At 42.8% G+C, this 19,020-nt stretch overlaps 1 protein-coding gene across 1 annotated transcript in view; it reads left to right on the top strand.

The window, feature by feature from the left end:
• Positions 1 to 19,020, top strand: part of Nostrin (nitric oxide synthase trafficking) — a gene marked incomplete at its 3' end in the record, with an annotated part of 57,126 nt that overhangs the window by 17,913 nt on the left and 20,193 nt on the right. Inside the window, 6 exon segments of the mRNA XM_005393274.2 lie at positions 446 to 529; positions 3,304 to 3,366; positions 3,574 to 3,655; positions 6,584 to 6,646; positions 9,386 to 9,484; positions 15,292 to 15,417. Coding sequence (XP_005393331.1) covers positions 446 to 529; positions 3,304 to 3,366; positions 3,574 to 3,655; positions 6,584 to 6,646; positions 9,386 to 9,484; positions 15,292 to 15,417 — 517 coding nt within the window.

Here is a 19,020-nt window from a genome sequence, read left to right as displayed (position 1 = left end):
TCTTCATTTTCACGTGGCATCTCCCGTATGCATGTCTGTCTCTGTGTCCAAATTGCCCCCTTTTATAAGGACATTGGCGTTGGCTCCAGTCCTACCCTAATGACTTCATCATAATCTGATCATCACCTGCAAAGACCCTATTTCAAATAAGGTCACATTCCCAGGCACTGAGGGTGAGGGGATCTTTTTGAGAGACAAAATTCAACCTGTAACACTAGTGTGAAAGAAGGTTTCATAAAATGTTCTCCTTTGTAGGATCTTTGATACTCTCAAAGCTTTGCCTTTGGACAAGTACATTCTTATAGTAAAGAAATGATCTCTCCTTTAGGTAGGCATCTCATTCTCAGTCCATGTGTGTGTGTGTGTATGTGTGTGTGGTGTGCCCGCTGATTTGTGACCAGCATATCCTCTACATCCTATTTAACAATTAGACCTTTGCTAACAGGGCAAACCTGGAAATCAGCTACGCCAAAGGACTTCAGAAACTGGCCACCAAGTTGAACAAAGTGCTGCAGGGCACCAAGAAAAAGTAAGTATCATGGCAGAAGCAAGGTGAAATTATTCTTAAAAATAGTCAAAACGGATGTACAGTCCATTCCAGCCTCCTCTTAGAAGTGTGGCAGTTACCAAACAGAGCTACCAGGCACTTGCTGAGGGCCGGGTGCTGTGGGTACACGCTTTGCGGATCCTCTGCTTCAGTCCTCCCACCAACCCCTGAGAGGTCTGATTATCATCCTTCTTTACAGCTAGGGACTGAGGTTTGGAGAATAGCAAACACTCCCAATCATGCAGGCAATGAGTGACAGAGCTGGATTCACCCTGGGTCCTTCTAACCCCTAAGCCCTCTTTTATAATTGGCTTCGTGATGACATTTAACTTGGAAAGTGGTGGTGTTAAGTCAGAAGGTCAGAGTCAGGAAGTCTGAGTCCTGTGTTATCTCTACTGTGTGACATTTGACAAGTAATTTGGCCTCTCTGCTTGAGTTCGTCCTCCGTTAGATGGAATAATGATACGTGTTCCATTGTGCACGAGTGTACATGTGCGTGTGCATGCATGTGTGTGTGTGTGCATGAGTGTACATGTGCATGTGTGTGTGTGAGAGAGAGAGAAAGAGAGAAAGAATGAAAGGATTAACGAATGAGCAGTGCATATTAAATGAGATAATGTGTGTAAAGAGTTTAGCACACTGGGTGCAAAAAAATGTTGGTTCACATTCTCAGTATTTAGCAGCAATAAGAATGAAGTAGATTTCCTCCTCGCAGGAGAGAAGAAAGATGTAGGTATTCTAAAAGCATTTACTGGTGATAATTTGCTATGAAGCTTCCGTACTAATGCGTGCAGACGTGACCCCAAACTAGCAGCGCTCTGACAGAGGCTTTTTACGACGCTGACAGGTAGGGGGAGTGTTCTGGAGCCCAGATCCCAACACCTGCTTAGATGTCACCTGTAACAGCAAATGATGGCTTTAAAATCGCTCTGACTTTTAGCTCTGTTTTTATTTTTAGGACAGACTTTTGGTAGACTACAAAAGGCAGTGCAGCACATACACGGTTGAGTTTAGATAGACTTTTGTTTAGACTTGCCAGGTTTAAATTCAAGCTTTACCACTTACTGGCTGTGTGACATAGGACAACTGATCTTTCCTTTCAATATCTCTTTAAAATGGAAATAAAACCTATCTCCTATGGTTGCCAGGAAGATTCAGTGAGATAATCCAAGTGTACTTGGTGGCGTAGTGTTATGGTTGATACATTGTGTCAACTTGGGGAGTCTAGAGGTTTGGCTAAGTGACTCAGCAGGAAGCCAGGGTGCTTACTTTGTATACATCCTGAGCCTGTGGAAGAGGAGGGCATGGAGACTATGTGAGAGCTACAAGCCCCTTAGGTGGGGGTAGCCTGTTTACAAAGTAAGTAAGGCAGGGAAAGAAGCTGCTTGCCGCCATTCCTCCGGTTTGCTCTGGCTGTTTGCTGTTCGGCTGCCATTCCCCCTTTGCTCTTGTTGCTTTGCTATCTTCTGCCTCCAAGCCAGCCAAGTATGGACTGAAACCTCCACAAACTGTAAGCTAAATAAACCTTTCCTTCCTTCATTTTGGGCGTTGGGTATTTTGTCTCAGCAACGAGAGAAAAGTAACCAAGACACGTAGCTCACATGGAGCAAAAGTGCCATGAATGCTCACACTGGCTTTGACTCGATTGCTTCTTTTCCTCCTACAGAATAAGAGGTAGCAAGGTGGAGTGGTGTGTGTCTTGCTGCGTCAGGACCCCAGCACCCAGCACAGTACTACCAAAGAGCTGGCATGTCTGGGACGTTCTGTGGGGCAGCATTAGCCAATATTTAATGATGAGCATTCACTGGGTGTTTCTCCATACCCAAATCCGTGTTGGGGACTTGCACAGATATCCCAGGGCATTTTTATGTTAAAAGATCAGTTAAGTGAAGCTCAGAGAAGCTGAGTGATTCTTCCTACATCACACAGGAAAAACAGGAGGCCCCTGGCCCTTCAGAGGCTGGCATGCTGCCTTTCCGGCCCTGCTGCCAAGCTGCTCTGAGAAGCGCATGGAAGATGCTCTCCCCCACAATGTGCTGACATGCTTTTTTACAGGACGACTTTATTCGCATCTGATAATAAGCACCCATGTTAAGCATGTGGTTTGGTCAGTATTTATGGATCTGTAGCCCATGTAACCACCACCAAAGTCCGAACAGACATGTGCATCTCACCCGAAGATTCCTTGTCCTGTTTGCATTCTCCCCTCATGTGGGAGAGTATGACATTGCCCTTTCTGACCCTTCCTCTGTCCCTCCAGGGTCAGTGTGGTACCCTCTGTGATTGTGGGGTAGGCCCCCGGCATTAGAAGGTCTTCTCAGGTAAGCCAGCAGGGAGCAGGAGATGAATCCCGACTCCAAGAGCAGTAGGCAGGATGCTAGCAGGGATTTGAGGCCTCTGTCATTTAACTTCGTCAAGACTCAATTTATTCATCTCTGAATTGAGGAACCTGAAGACTTCTTTGAGGGCCTGCTAACCCACTATCCTATCACCACCAGTTCACTTCCCTGGCGACTCTATTTCCCTGATTTTCTACAGATGTGAGATGGGAGATGAAAATGTAAAGGAGAAATGACTGGGGAAGAAAGGCAGCGTATCTAATGACCAGAGAGCAAATAAATATATTGGCATGATTTCATCTCACGGAGAAACTGAAATCCGGTTAGAGAACTGAGTGCATCAGGCATGAGACCTTTTTTCCCCAGAGTTCACTGGAAAATGACACCACCCTTGTTCCCCGCTATTTTTGCCTCTAGCTGTCTCAGCAGCGCCTGGGCGTGGGCATCGGAGGGCATGAAATCCGCCGCGGAGCTGCATCAGTGAGTGTCCCCGGCTCTCGCCCAGACCTGGCTCCAACCCCACAGGGAGTGGGAAATATCCAAAGTGGGTGGGGAACAAATATTCCACTTCCAACTTGCGCTGAATGCATAGGCTGTAACCTACCATTTCATCTCCCCAGAAAGTAATTTGGAAAGTGGATGTAAACCCTAAGACAATGACTGTCTGTCTTTATGTTCTATTTCCAGAAAACTTGGCAAAGCAATTGAGTTGGAAGCAATAAAACCAACTCATCAAATCCTGAGTGTGCAGGAGAAGAAGAGAAAATCAGTGAGTCAAAGCTTTTCTTTCCTTCCTTCTTAAAAGCAAGATTTCTGTCTGTGGCCCATGGAGGAAAAGATGGCCTAAAAGTGATGTTAGGTCTCAGGAATTTATCATAAAAATAAACAAAACACACACCCATGATTTATGTACAAGAATGTTTGTTAGAACATTGTTTATAAGAGTGAAAAAGTGGCAACTGTATCATCATTCAAAAATAATGATGATAGCTGGGCATAGTGGGGCATACCTGTGAACCAACACTGTGGAAGCTGAAGCAGGAGGATCACAAGTTTGATCCCCAGCTGGGCAAATTAGAGACTTGGCAAGACCCTGTCTCAAGATTTAAAAAAAAAAAATTAAAAAGGACCTGGGTTTAACTTAGTGTGAAGCCCCTAGTTTCCATCTCTAGTACTGTAAAACAAATAAGCAAAAACAAAGTCAAGCAATAGAGTACTATACAACCATTAAAAATCTTATTAGAAAAGCCGTGGAGATATAGCTCAGTGGTAGAGCCCTTGCTTAGCATATGCAAAGCCCTGGGCTCATGCTGGTCCAGTACCATGAAAACAAAAACTCTTTTTATAGAAGAATTTTACCGCATGGGGATTTTTTTCCATAATATAGTTAAATAAGTATGATTTTAAAATATAAGAAGCAACATAACCTCAATTTTTAAGAATATATATATATATATATATATATATAGAGAGAGAGAGAGAGAGAGAGAGAGAGAGAGAGAGAAACTTGAAGATCCTTCCCAAAATTTTTTTTTTTGTCTTTTTGAGACAGGGTCTCGCTATGCAGTTCAGGCTGACCTTGAGCTCACTTTATAACCCAGGCTGGCCTTGAACTCGCAACGATCCTCCTGCCTCAGCCTCCCAAGGGCTGGTATTACAGGAGGGTGCCACCACTCCCGGCTCCTTCCCAAATGTTAATAAAAATTATGTTGAGGTGATAGAACAAGGCTATTTTTATTTATGTACTTTTCAGTAATTTAATGATCAATTTTAAAGATTCCATTTGTAAATAGAAAACTGATAGCTGCTTTTTTGTGAAAGACACTTTTCTAGGAGTACCAGCTTGGGATTATGTAACTACATGAATGAAGCCCTAGCTGCCTGGTCATCTTAGAACACATGCCTTAGCCTTCCTGAATGCCTCTCCTTTCAGAACAGTTTCACTGTGCACACGGTTGTTAGGCTCTTTGGAGCAAGTCTCCAGACAGTGTCACCGGCTGTCACTGGAAGCCACTGGGCTCTGCTAGAAGTGGGGTCAGGGTCACGGCCTATCCTGGGCCCGGCCCAGGTGGGAGGTGGCCCCCAGGAGAGCAGAGACAGTGCCAGGGCAGCTTCAGATGAAACAGGTCCTAAGGATCGGTTTACATCAGGAGGATAAAGGGATTTGAGAAGCTCTGATGCAAGAGAAATGATAAAGGCACTTAAAAATTCAAACCCATTACACTGAGTCAGAAGGAAGAGTTGGTGTCAGATGGAGGCTCTGCCTAAGCCTGGGCTGATGGTGGAACCAGAAATTGCTAGAAAGCAATATAATCATCTGCCTTTGCTGGTTAGCTTAATAAAACCAAGCATTAATCTCTATCTCAGTAATTACAAAATATTTTTCATACCATGTAATAATATGATAACTATCTTTGTTTCATATTTACCATAAATTAGGCACAATCCACGGCAATTTATCTCCACACTTTAGACAGTTGATGTCATGACCCCTCAAACTGCTGCTCCAGTTTATAATCTTTTCAGCACTGCCCTTGCCACTGTAATGCACCTTACGTCCCCGCCCCAGTCTCTCACAATAGATAAGAGATTAACTTTTATTTTTGGAAGTGAACTTGCTCTGGATTCCAGGCACATTCAGTGAGTTAAAAATGGCATAGTGCATAAAATTATTCTTATTGCACTGGTTACAATAAACTACATCCTACACGTATAACCAATGGGGGAAAACAAAAATATATTGTTTGCTGGATCTTAGGCAAGCTGAATTACGGCTGATCGATTGAATCTATGGAACAAGAAAGAAGGTTCTATGCTAACTTGTATTTGATCCCCCTGGATGGTTGCCTATATCCACTTCTATCATTATTGTTAGTGTCCATTTAAAAGAGAATTAATTATGATTAATAATCTGATCTCTGTGAAATTAAAACAGTCACACTGTGAGCAAAGGAACCATGTAGTAAAATAAGTACTTCAAGGACTGTTTACCAGTTATCCTGATGTGGGCTTTTTGCCACATGAACTGATGTTGACGTGGATGTTATAGAACCAACAGGGACGCAGGCTATACGAGGGTGTCCTCCACACAGCTGCGTGCATGTGTGTGCTTTTCACATTCTTATGGATCAGAAAACGTTGTTTTGACAAATCCTGTCAAGAGACACTTGACACAGAGATAAGACAGTTTGGCTACTTTACTCAGGAAATGTCTACTGTAGGATTTTCAAACTGCAATAGATAGTGAGAGTGATTATACTAGAATTAAAAAACCAATACCATGACTATCTTTGTCAGCTTAGGTGGCTACAATAGAATAGCATATACTGGGTAACTTAGAAATAGCAGCAATTGATTTCTTATCATTCTGCAGACTGGAAAGTCCAAGATCTAGGTGCCAGCAGATGCAATGTCTGGTAAGGGCTTTCTTCCTGCAGCGTGGACAGCAATCTTCTCAGCAGTCCTCACATGGTAGAAGGGGCAATGGAGCACTCAGGACCTCGTTTATACAGTGTAAATGCATGCATGAGGGCTCTACACCCATGACACAATCACCCCCTATGTCTCCATCTTCAGACACCATCCCCTGGAGGGAATACGTTTCCTTCTACGAATTTTAGGGGGAACAAATATTTAGTCTATAGTAATGATTAAACAAAAAGAAAGAATGATGTTTTCTCCATTTTCTCTTTAATAGCTTGATAATGAAGTTGAAAAGACAGCAAGTCTTGTTATTAGCAATTGGAATCAGCAAATTAAGGCAAGTACTCACAAACAGCATTCACATAAACTCGGTTTTTAGGATTGAAGCTTTTTACTTCTGCACAGACATGATCATTTGCTTTAGTGTTAATACTCCTCGGCACTAATTGCAGAGAAAAATATTTTCACATCTGAATTATTATATGGATATATCTTTTAACTAAGCCAAAGAAAAGTATAGCTGAAAATGCAACTATTATTTGTGGCTGACACCTATATGGCATGTATTATGTGCCAAGCTCTATATATTTTAAAGAGAGAGGGAAAAAAATGCAGAATTCCAAAACAAGATGATAGAAATTAATAATAGTTATTATATTGCATATTGCTATCTCAAAGTAGTTGCTTAGATTACAAGATATAGACATGCAAAATTGATCAAGCTCTATATATTGATATATGAATCATTACAAGAACCCAATGTGATGTGTGCTCTTGCATTGTCCCGTTTTATACAGGAGGGAAATTGAGACATAGACAGTGTAAGCAATTTTCCCAAGAGGATATAGCTGGTTAGTGTTGAACCAAGAGTTGTTAGAAATTCTTGGACTCCAGAGTCACTGCTCTTTTCCATTACTCTGTACTGTCTCTCTGTGTAATTTGAAATTACAACCAGTGACAAACAGACCTTCCGTAGAAGAGCATTAGTGATGCTGGGGGGGCGGGGCATGTCCAGAGAGAGGTGTATATTGATTTCAAAAGTGTGTAGAGTCCACCTCCTGTGCACAACACCCTGCTAAGACATGATCCTTGTCTTCAAATAATTTAAAATTTAGCTGGTTAGATAACATACATGTAGGAAATGGTGAACAAACTCCAAGGAGTGGAATTAAGTTTTGGAGTGAAATGCTGGAGCATATTTTTACAGGTTCTTAGGCAGCAAAAATAACAGATGGAAACTATATGTATGGAAGATTATTCTAGAATAATCTGGTATTAGAGAAATTCATTCTAAGTAAAAAGAGTAAGAGGCTAGGAAATCTGTTTTAAAAACTCAGTGATCCCCTTGGACAGGACTTGTACCCCAAGAGTTGTAATTTTATTTTTTCATCTCTAAAGTGTTAGTGTCTGAAGAGAACCTGTGCAAATAAATAGCCCCTGTGCCCAATAACCAGAGATGCCCTCAGACATATCTCCGGGTGACTCAGAAACTTCCGATGAAACTGAGGACTGACTACACAGGTCAAGGACATTAATAAGAGATGTTTGCGGCAATGAACTTCTACACCCAGTGTCGTACTGGCAAATGGAATTTCATGAGAATCACTGTTACAATAAATACTTATTTAAGCATTTATAGTACATTTTTAAAAGCCTCAGAAAAATATCCAGTCATGTGCCTTTTTCTTTTACCTTTGCTCTTAATTTTCTGAGCTTTTAATAAAAGGATTGTTTTTAAAAACCAATTTTCTTTCAAGATTCAGCATTCACAGGAAATTCAATACAATGAACCAAAAGTCAGGAACAATGCTCACAAGCTGCAATTGCTTCCAAGAACAACAAGAGCAACAACAACAAAAAATCCACTTTTTATTATTTCCCAGTTTCTACCAAGTCATTTTTCTAAATAAAATGATTGAATTCTTTATGAAGAGTGACAGAGAAATTAGAGAACATAAAATTCTTGAGCTATAATAATGCTCTCCCCAGTTGCAATCCAAGGGCTTATCAGCCAGGGATATAGCTCAGTGGCATAAGTGCCTGCCTAGTGAGTGCAAGGTCCTGAGTTCAATTCCTGGTACAAAAAAAAAACAAAACAAAACAGACCTATAACCAAGGGCTTGAGCATGTTGATAATGAAATACAGTCTATTTTGCAGACACAAGTGCAAAGCCTTAAAAGACCAAGTACCCTTGCCTCTCTCACTCATTTATCAGCAGGCATGTGACTGACTGAAGGCAGAGGAAATGGACTGTGGGATGCTGGATCGTAGAGTCTTCAAGTATTCTGAGCAAGACGGAAGCCTTTGCCTCTAATTCCCAAGGAGAGAGAAACCTCAAGGATAGCCTTGGCTATCCAGTCCCACAGTCCTTGTAATCTGAGGGAGAAGCCAGTCTCAATCAACCAAGTTTCTGAACAGGCTGAGTCCAACTCAGCCTAAATCTTTTTGTGTACTTCATCTCTGCAGCATCATCTCTCAGCCAAATTCAAGTGTGCAGAATAAGACACGATCCTCTGAATGCTTCGAGGTGTCCATGGGGTGGCCAGACACGGAGAGCTTCCTCCCTCCCTGCCTCTTCCCTCACAGCCTACACCCCAGCAAGCACGGGGCCTTTCCTAAGATGCCAGGCAGCCCCAGCTCTCAAGCTGAGCATCAGAGAGGGAGGTCTCCACCCTTGCTGAACTTTTAAGGCGATATTTTAAAACAACCCAACTGTGGCCAGTTTGACTTAAAAGAGTGGTGCAGGCAGGCTCCCATGTTTGTTTTGGCACAGCCATTATGCTCTGTGGAACAATGTTGTAGAGGCCTGCAGGCCCTTGGTGATTTAGCAAAGCATATAACCCCCTTGAGTGTACACAATACAATAATGAAATCACACCGTGGTCCTCATGCAAAGTGTTCACTGCTGCACTACTTTCAGCAGATTTTAAGGTGAGGGCAGGCACAAAGAACTAAAATGATACAATCATTAAAGCTGGCACAGAAACATGTCTTGTTCCAGAACAGAAGAGTTTTTCTCTTGCTAATCAGTTTCTGCTCCTATTTTTTCCCTCTTGTTTGTATGTGTGACTCTAGGCTAAGAAAAAATTAATGGTGAGTACCAAGAAGCATGAAGCGCTTTTCCATCTGATAGAAAGCTCAAAGCAATCCATGACTCAGAAGGAGAAGCAGAAGGTAAGCTGCTCTGCTGCGTGGGATGAGTGGCTGGAGACGGGTGCGCTTCATGCCCTTACCGGAAGCCCTGAGACCTGCTGTTCCTTGCTTGGGGCGGGCTCTCTGCAGAGCCATAGGCTGGCGGAGGATGAGAGGGATTCTGGATCACCCTGGGCCACACATAGTTTTAGAAGGTATTATTGACAGGGACCACGGTGTCCAACTTTTTTGTTTTTGTTAGAGAACTCTATTAATAGAAAAAATCTCAGTTCACATGCCAAATAAATAATAATTAGGTATAATTACCTATGCTATTTTATAATATGTAGAAATATATATAAATATATGTTATACTAATATGTTATGAACATTACAAAGCAAAGTAGAAATGTTTGCAGGATGAGGCAAAGATGAAACAAAATTTAAATGATTAGCTTGTAGGGATGCCTTTATACAATCCCTGAATAATAATCATTAAAAAATTTATATGCATGATAAACACTTGGGGCAAGGTTTAGCCTCTACCACAGTAAATATAAATTCATATTTCTAACAGTCCTTTTGATAATTTGAAATTTTTAAGTAATTAAAATGTCTTGGGCTGGGGATATAGCTCAGTGGTGCAGTGCCTGCCTGCAAGAGCAAAGTCCTGAGTTTGATTCCCCCAAAAATGTCTTCATTAATGTCTTTCTGTTTGTTTGTTTGTTTCTGGTACCAGGGATCGAACTCCTGACCTCGCGCTTGCCAGGCAGGTGCTGTGCCGCTGAGCTAAATCCCCAGCCCCTTCATTAATGTCTTGTCATATCCCACTAGGTCATTCTGTTATTGCTTTTGCACATGGGTGGTGTTTGCTTATAACCAGAAGCAGAAGAAAATATCAGCTCTGATGCTTAGTTTATCTTGGTATAATTATTAGCAAACTCAGTCTATGGGCTCACGGCAGAAATATTTCTAAGATGCGTGAATTCTGTTCAGTTAAAGCTGGGTAATACCTCTGAAAATTATGATCCAGGCACATGTCAAAAAGCACATGTCCCAGGACACTGGAAGTAAAGACTCTTACGGGGCCCACAGCAACTTCTCATGTTGCCAAATTCCCCACTTCCCCAAGCCACTTCAGGATCCACAACTGTCCATGTGTGGACAATAGTGTCCTCTTGTATATTAAAGAAGAGTATGCTTCAAAACTTCCTAGGCAAATAAGAACACCCATAATACTGAGGTGCAGGAGTAAAATCAAATACATTCTGCCTATACCCCAATAGGCTATCTCATACACTTCTTGCCATTATGTCCCATACTAGAAACTGTGAAATAACACCCTCTCTAAAAGGTGGAAAGGAAAAGAAGCCAGCAGCGCTGCAGTCCCAAACATTCTTAAAAAGAACATGGTCATTGCAAGTGGCTCCATCCTTTCATCTGAAGAAGCTATGAGTTGAGCAATTTAAATTCATTGCTAGCAAGATTTTACAAGCTTCCTAGTTCTGCATGTGTCAGTCTTCACAGTTTGAAAGGCTCATAGCAAGTGCTGAATGATGACCTGCCCGCAAGGTGTGTCAAAGGCACCAGGACCTGTCCTAGGCATCCTGAGCCCTCATTAGAAGCTTTATTACTGCCAAGCAATCACGAAGAAAGCTTGCCCTGCTGAGTGGTGATTTCCTCTTCCTTCCTCATTAAAAGCTTGCCTGAGAGGTCGAAGTCCACAGGCCTCCTCTGCTCTCCTGCAGCACCCTCCAAGCATGACTTTTGCTGGGTTTGATGTCACGGACCCCTCTCATCTTTACTGCTTTGTAGCTGTTGTTTTAATTATGAAGCTGAAAACCTCAGGTAGTGTTCATTTCTCATCCACACAAAAGGATCATACCTGCAGCCTTCGTCTCTCCTCTGTGCTGCTAGCGATTCCTCCCATGCCCCTGCTCAGCAGTCCTGGTTCCCACCCCAAGCTGATCTAAGCCTTCGTGCTCTGCTACTCCAACCCATCACCCTCTCCCACTGTCCTGCTTCCGGCCTCACAGAGCGCACAGAAGGCAGCAGGCACCTGCCTCCAGGGGGAGTCCCACCCTCCCGCCTCTTACAGACCCTCTGCGGGCTGCCCGCCCTCTTGGATCCCATTTTAATCTGCTTGGGCTGCCTTAACTAGTACCACAGCCTGGGCATCTTAGACAACAGGCAAATTACCTCTCACATTTCTGCAGGCTAGAAGTCCAAGCTCAGGGTCCCAGTAATGGTTGGGTTCCAGTGAGGGTCGTCTACCAGGTTGCAGACTACAGTCCTCTAGTTATATCCTTCCATGGCAGAAGGAGGGCAAGAGAGAACTCTGGGGTTCCCTTACAGAGGCACTTATCCTGTTCATGAGCGCTCCACTGGCCACGCCCCATCACCTCCCGAAGACCCCATCTCCCACCACCTTGGGCATTCGAATCTGAACCTATGACTCGTGGAGCACATGGATATTCAGGCTACTGCACCCACAGCTTGGGAGAACCGGAAGCGTAAGAGTCGTCCTGTCACGGCCCGATTCCTGTTCCTCCACCACCTCCCCTCCTTCTGTTTACAATAAGATTTTTGTGAGAGGATTGATTGCTATCTCCACTTTCTCAGCTCCTGTTTGTGCCTCACGCTGCCCTAGCCAAGCTTTCCCTACCATTTCCCTCCGCTTGTTCTTGCCATCCAAAACAATGTCACTGTGAAAGTCAGTGAATACTTTCCAGTTTTACCTTTAGGAACTTCTTAGAAGCTCTACTCTGTGAGGTGCAAAGCAATGTTTCAAACACAGTTAATTTCCCCCTCTAGGGAACATTCTCTTCTTTTTAACTATAGCAGTCTCTCTCTTTCTCTCTCTCTCTCTCTCTCTCTCTCTCTCTCTCTCTCTCTCTCTCTCTGTCTCTCTGTCTCTCAGTTTTCCTCCTGCCCCTCTGGAAATGTTATCTTAGGCTCCTTTATGGACTCCCTTTGTCTCGCTGACATTTTATATTGCTTTTCCTGAAGACTTCTCTTTGGCCACCTCTGTTTAACTTACCATTGCGTTTCCACATCCAGTCTGATACTGTCAACGTCAGGTCGTCAGTACATTTACTCTTAAAGCTCTGACTACCGTGTCCGTGTGAACAAATACCCAATACCCATCCCCAACCCATCCCAGTCTCCAAACTGCCTCCCACACCTCCAGAATCAGACTCGCCTCTTCTCTCTACCAGAAATACTTGCTATCCCTCTGCTTCCCAGATCCTTGAATATTATCACCTGCTATATCCTCCCAATTCTAATCCTTAAAAAAATGTTTTTTGAACTTCTTTACTTCTACCTGTCTCCCTGCCACTGGTGTGCTTGGGGACACCGTCAGCATCTGTCTGGATGACTGCCACAAACAAATCAGCGTCTGCGCCTTCGGTGTGCCTCTCCATCTAATCCTCTTGTACAAGCAAAGCTGGTGGTCCTGAAACTTGAATCTGAACTTATCATTCTCCCATTAGAAGCCTTCAAAGGCTTCCCAGTGACCTCAGATTACAGTGTACCCTCTCTTATGTGGCCCTGAAGACCCTCCTTGACTTGATCTCTGCTTAGAACTTCAGCGTCATTTCTCATCTCTCCCCCATCTGTCTTTCTCTCTGTCTCTGTCTCTGTCTCTGTCTCTGTCTCTGTCTCTCTCTCTCTCTCTCTCTCTCTCTCTCTCTCTCTCTCTCTCTCTTTCTCTCTCTCTTTCTGTATGGGTGCTCCAAACTCACCAAGGTTTTTCTTTATGCCTTGATATTTTGCCACACTAATTGTTACTTCCATTTTAGGTCTATTCACACAGGATCTTTTTTTCTTTCTTTCATTGCATACTCTATGTGAAGCAACAGTTTAAATGTCATTTTCATTCTAAGACTGGCTTAGTTGCCTCTCTTGGTGTCCCAATGACAGCTAAGCACAGCTGTCATCCAGAGTCTCTGAGACCCATCACAACATAGCAGTGACCTGTGTGCCTCTCTAACTAGAGAAGGAACCTATTTTGTTCTCTTTTCTATTCCCATAACTTTGCCTATGACATACTGCAGTCACTCAATAATTAACACCTGGTGAATAAGATGTTCCTTGCAAGAGAAAGAAAAGAAAAGAAAACAAAATCAATGTCAACAAATTTTAGTAAAGGACGTTTTTAAACTGAAAACATAGAAGTCCACATGCTTCTTTTATGTCCACTTGGGGCTATTTCTGGTATGTTTGCCATGTAGAAACGGGTGGTCAGTAGCACTGTAACGCAGGCTGGTGAAAGCGAGGGATGATCTCAAAGGTCAGTGCTCACTGCTGGTGTCCAAGCATTCTCCTGAGAATCTAAGACAGTGTTCAGCAGAGTATAGCGTAGCACTCTTCCAGGCTTTTACGCTATCATTATCAACTTGAAATTCACAAGGTCATGTTTCTACAGATTGATGTGGTTCATCACACTTGAAATACAAAACCAATGTGCCCTGTATAGGTCATACATCTGAGTGGAGGGATGTTTACATAGCCAGCCCAGCATATCAATTGGAAAAGTAGAGTGAGTGGTATTAATATTCAGCACTTGGGATGAAAGTCCTTCACTATTGTGACATTGGTCAAAATCTTAACCGTAAAGAATATCACTCTTAAAAGTCATTGTCTCTGTCCTTGAAGCTGCTAAACAGCTAAAACTAGGGGTGTTCTTGCTACTCCTTAAAGTGTGATTTGAGCACCATTTGCATGGCAAACATCTGAAGAGGGAGTGAAAGTTCAGATTTGCTAATCTCATTACAGAGTTAATGAATTAGTATTGCTACTTGTGGGATCCCAAACTTGAAATTGTACAAGCCAGCCCCACCCGCTCCCAGGCAGGCTTATGCACAGGAAACCTTTAAAATCATTCTTGTAAAACTAACTTTACTCAGTTTTCAGAGGTATGAAATCACTTGCGTGGACATTTTAATCATCCATTTCAGCTACTGTGCTCCTGGAACTTTTGTATTACTTTGATTTCCCTGAAGATTTAGCAATTGGAATGGCAGATCTTGGTGACTAGCAAAAGGACTCTCTTGGGCGAAGAGTGAGGGGAAGTTATCTGTCACACTGCCCATAGCTTACAGTAAACAGTGGGCATGCGCTGCAGGCTTTTCTCGGGTAATTACTGTACGTATCGATCTTTGGGCGCCTCTCAAGGTATCAGAGAGTGTAACTAGCATGTGTCTTAGCTGCATTACCTACCTGAATCCTCAAAGCAGCCCAGGGACATGGGAGCTGCCATTAGCCCCATCAGGGAGATAAAGGAACTGTGGCTCGTGAGGTTTAAGTAACTTATCTGCAGCAGAACCGGAGCTCAAACCGAAGAAGTCTGATTCCAAAGCTGCAATGTTGGCTCTAAGATGGTCAGACCAGGCCTGCTCTAAAAATTACATAATGTCACAGTCTCTACTCATCCTCATAAGAAATGTGAGAACCTGAAGTATTGCCACATAAGACTGTAGAATTTAATGGTAGATTGACGTTTTAAGTTGGAGATACTTGACTCGTGTTTTTGATGCTCAAATACACTGTCAGTTTGCCTTCTTGATTTGATTTTGCCTCCTAGGCAAATTATTTTATATATAAGCCATCAATTTCTTCATGTGTAAAATTGAAGGTGTCATATTGAAAGGACCTTAGGTCTCCTTATGGCTCTGTCATCCTTTTTTTCTGAGAAAGAAAAAGATCTTTTGTTTTGTCATATATAGTTAACACTTTATATAGAGTTTTATATCATTGGGCCACATACACTTCTTCCTGTGGAATTATAAAGGGCTTTTATAAATACGTTAATGAATACGACAGTGACAGTGATATTCTTACTTTAGCTCTTCAATAAATTGAAAAAATCGACTGAGAATTTGGAAAAGGAGGATGAAAAGTACTACCAAAAGAACATGGCAGGCTATTCAACCAGACTGAAATGGGAAAACACACTAGAAAACTGTTACAAGGTAAATCGTGTGTTCACATTTGTTTCTCTTGTAGAGCTTTACCTGACCTTGGAATTGAAGGTGAGATCTACAATTACAAAACCTAATTTCTGTCTTGATCCTTACTCTCATAGTGACTCTCAGACCATGTTTACCCTCCATGTTTCCATTTCTTCATGGACACAGTTACCAGTGAAAATTTATTATCATTTGCCCGAGTGTCTATTTGTGATTCTCAGTGGATACAGGGGCACCCAGCTGATTGTAAGTGCGATCAGAGTAAAGTGTAACCTATGGTTTAGACGTTAGGCATCCAGATGTGAGTTTTAGCTAAGGGCTGACGTACACGGTGGTCACTTACAGAGTTTGCTTCATGCCAGGCATTGTGCTGGCCACTGAAGATTTATAACAATGGGTGAAGTACCATCTTCACACTTTAAATGTGCAAACTCACACAGAATGAATTGTGGCAAGTCATCCAACAAAAATAGTCAAAAGATATGAACAAGCAACTCAAAAAAGGGAAATCAAAAACCCCGAAACAGGAAAAAATGGCTCAGTCACTTGGCAAAATTGGGAGGGAACAATAGCAAGTGTTGGCAAGGACATTAGGGGACAAGAATTCTTGTGCCCCTTTATTGGGAATAGTTTAACAGTATCTAGTAAAACCGAAATGCACATGGACACACAATACAGCAGTTCCCCTCTGAGGAACATTAACACCTATACTTCAGTAAGGATGCAAGAAGCTGAGTGTGGTGTACATGCCTGTGATCTCAGCTACTTGGACTGAAGCCTGAACATTGCATGTTCAAGGCCAGCCTGGGAACAACTTATGATACTTCATCTCCAAATAAAAATTTCAAAAAGGGCTGGAGATGTAGCTCAGTGGTAGGGCACTGCCTAGCATGCACAAGACCCTGGATTCGATCCCCAGTGCCACAGAAAAAGTTTGTTATAGAATTGTTTATAATTGCATGGTGAGGAAAAATTATACAAAATCTTCATATCCATCAACAGAGCACCCTTAAAATGTTCTCTAAACTGGAAAATAGACTAATACCAACACTAAAAAGTTAATTAAAACTATATTTAAATATGAATTTACTTCAAAAATATGATTTTGGGCCAGGCATGTTGTGCACGCCTGTAATCCCAGCACTCCGGAGACTGAGGCAGAAGGATTGTGGCCAGTTCCAGGCCAGCCTGGGCTACATAAGTGAGCTCCAGACCAGCCTGAACTGCACAGTGAGACCCTGTCTCAAAAAGACCAAAAAAAAAATACGATTTTGGAAAGAAACATACCATATATACAATCTATATAAGCTTTAAAAATTTATCTCACACCAAAACTATGCTGAGTTTTATGTACAGTTTGTAAACATATGGCTATTGGCTGGATCTCTGGGGGGTGTGGCGCGCATGCAGGGAGTACAGCGGGACTGTCACAGACAGCCACACAGCATGGCTCAGCCCCTGGTGAAAGAACACAACCAACACAGGACCAAAAGTTCTCCCAGCTGTACACAAATAGCTTAGCTCTCCATTTTCAGGTGGACATAAATATGACCAAATGAAATAATTATCAATTCTGATTGATAAGATGCTAAATATTTTTGCTTTCTTTTTCTCCACATCTTTCAAGTTTAAAAAAAAATGCTTAAAGCTGCTACAATAAGAAAAGGAAGTACTCCAATTGTTTATGGTGTTAATAGTATCCCTTAGTTATTGCGGGTTGATCAGGTGTATGGGATGAGTGTAAGGGAAGGCTAAATAGAGAGGCAAATGGAATGACTTCAGGGCTCCAGGAAGATCAAAGCCCTCTCACATCATTCAAGATTCTCTCAGGGCTAAAACCAAGACCTTCTCTGGGTCGCCCATATTTATTTAGTTATCAGAAGAAGGGAGGGGAATACTCAAGAAGGGCGGAACCGCTCAAGGTCTTCTCTAAATAAGGTGTTAAATTAATTCACTGAAGAATGAGGTGCCTGAGGCTATAGTCTTTATCTAGTTGAGATCTGATCCAGGTGTCCTTGTGATCTTGTCTTATCCTTTGAAGCTTTCTGGCTTCATCCACCACTACAGCTTTTAGTAGGGATTAGTGACTCACAGAGGTTCACTTACTATGAGCCCGCCATTTCCAGATAAGGAGCCTCGGCCTTGGACAGATTCACAAGTGAACATGAAAAGCCAATTGATTAATTTAAGTCCTGCTCAGGTCTGCTTCATAGTGCTCTCCATCAATGGTTGACTTGTAGAAGGTCTTGGCACGTGGTGCGGCCAGGCGTGATGCTCAGTGTAGTCGTGCGCACTGTGCTTTGTACCTGTCCAACAGTATGAAGAAGACAGTGTTTCCATTCCTGATAGAGGAATTTGAGGCTAGTGAGACGAGGTCAGCTGCTCAAGGTGGTTCTGGGATTCAACCTAGGCCTCTACACTGTGAGTTTTCCCCAGCAGAACAGGTTGCAGGAGAGCTCCAGGCAAGCAGAAATTGAAAGGCTGGTTTTAAATCTCCTGCAGTTCAGCCACATTCAGGTAGGATAGATGCAGAGTTAGACAAGAAAGAAGAAAGTAAACGAGCTGAAACTTTAGGTCAAAGGGGGAGAAATGAGAAGAAACCCCTCTTTCATTTCCACCACGGGACATAGGATCTTGCCTACCCCTGGCTTATGCTGAATAGATTTTATTTTATTTATTTATTTTTTTTTTTTGGTTTTTCTCCGGTACCGGGAACCGAACTCACGACCTTGCGCTTGCCAGGCAGGCGCTTTGCCACTGAGCTAAATCCCCAGCCCCTGAATAGATTTTAGATAAAGTAGATAAGGAAAGGCATTTAAAATTCCAACTTCACCCATTTTAAAACAAAAACGGGATAACTGGGGACTTTCAGTCTCATTTTTTGTCCGTATTCTCACCATCCTTCTATATCTTCGGGCTCTGCAACCCAGGCTTGACCTTGCCTTACCTCCTTGGACAGCCGTGGTGAACCTTTTAGAGCTTTCAATGATAACAAACATCCTGCTGCGACAGTTGTGCCATGATTTGCTGCCGCTGTCCTGGGACCGCCTAATGAAGCTGTAGCTTTTCCAAGGGGCTGGCTTCCCCGATGGCTGTGAAAGCGCGGCTGCCACTCCGTCCTGCAGGAACCCTTCAAGAACGCTGAGCAAACTGTAAGCTCAGCATCTCCTCCTCCCTCACCCCGCCCCCTGTGCCACAGCAATGAGTGACAGCACTGCTTCTTCCAGGGTAGAGCTAATGAGTAGCTGGCCTGTTTTTGTGTGTGTTCAGCATTGCTGGTGCAATGCGCATTAATAGGGGCTCTTTTGAGGTCACTCTTTCCTTTATGTCAGTTTCCCTTTTCAGGTTAAGAACTTCCTGCTCCTTTCTTCTTCCCTTCTGGCATTAGTCCTAATTTTCATGTTGTAGCCTCATGGAGATTATCTGTCTTTCCTTACAAAATCGTTCTGATGTTGGCAGGACGCACATTCACTGACATTTCCAAAGACCTCCTTTGTACTTGCGGCTTGTTTGTTGTTTTATTGTTTTATCAGAATGCAAGTCACATGGCGTGTCATTTGAAACCTGTCTCCTTGAGGGAAAGTAAGGTTTTCCTTCGTCCCTCTG

Source organism: Chinchilla lanigera, unplaced genomic scaffold (assembly GCF_000276665.1).
Source record: "Chinchilla lanigera isolate Chin_1 unplaced genomic scaffold, ChiLan1.0 scaffold00048, whole genome shotgun sequence".
NCBI lineage: Eukaryota > Metazoa > Chordata > Mammalia > Rodentia > Chinchillidae > Chinchilla > Chinchilla lanigera.
The sequence above is the reverse complement of the archived record's forward strand: the minus strand, read 5'-3'. Positions and strand labels throughout refer to the sequence as shown.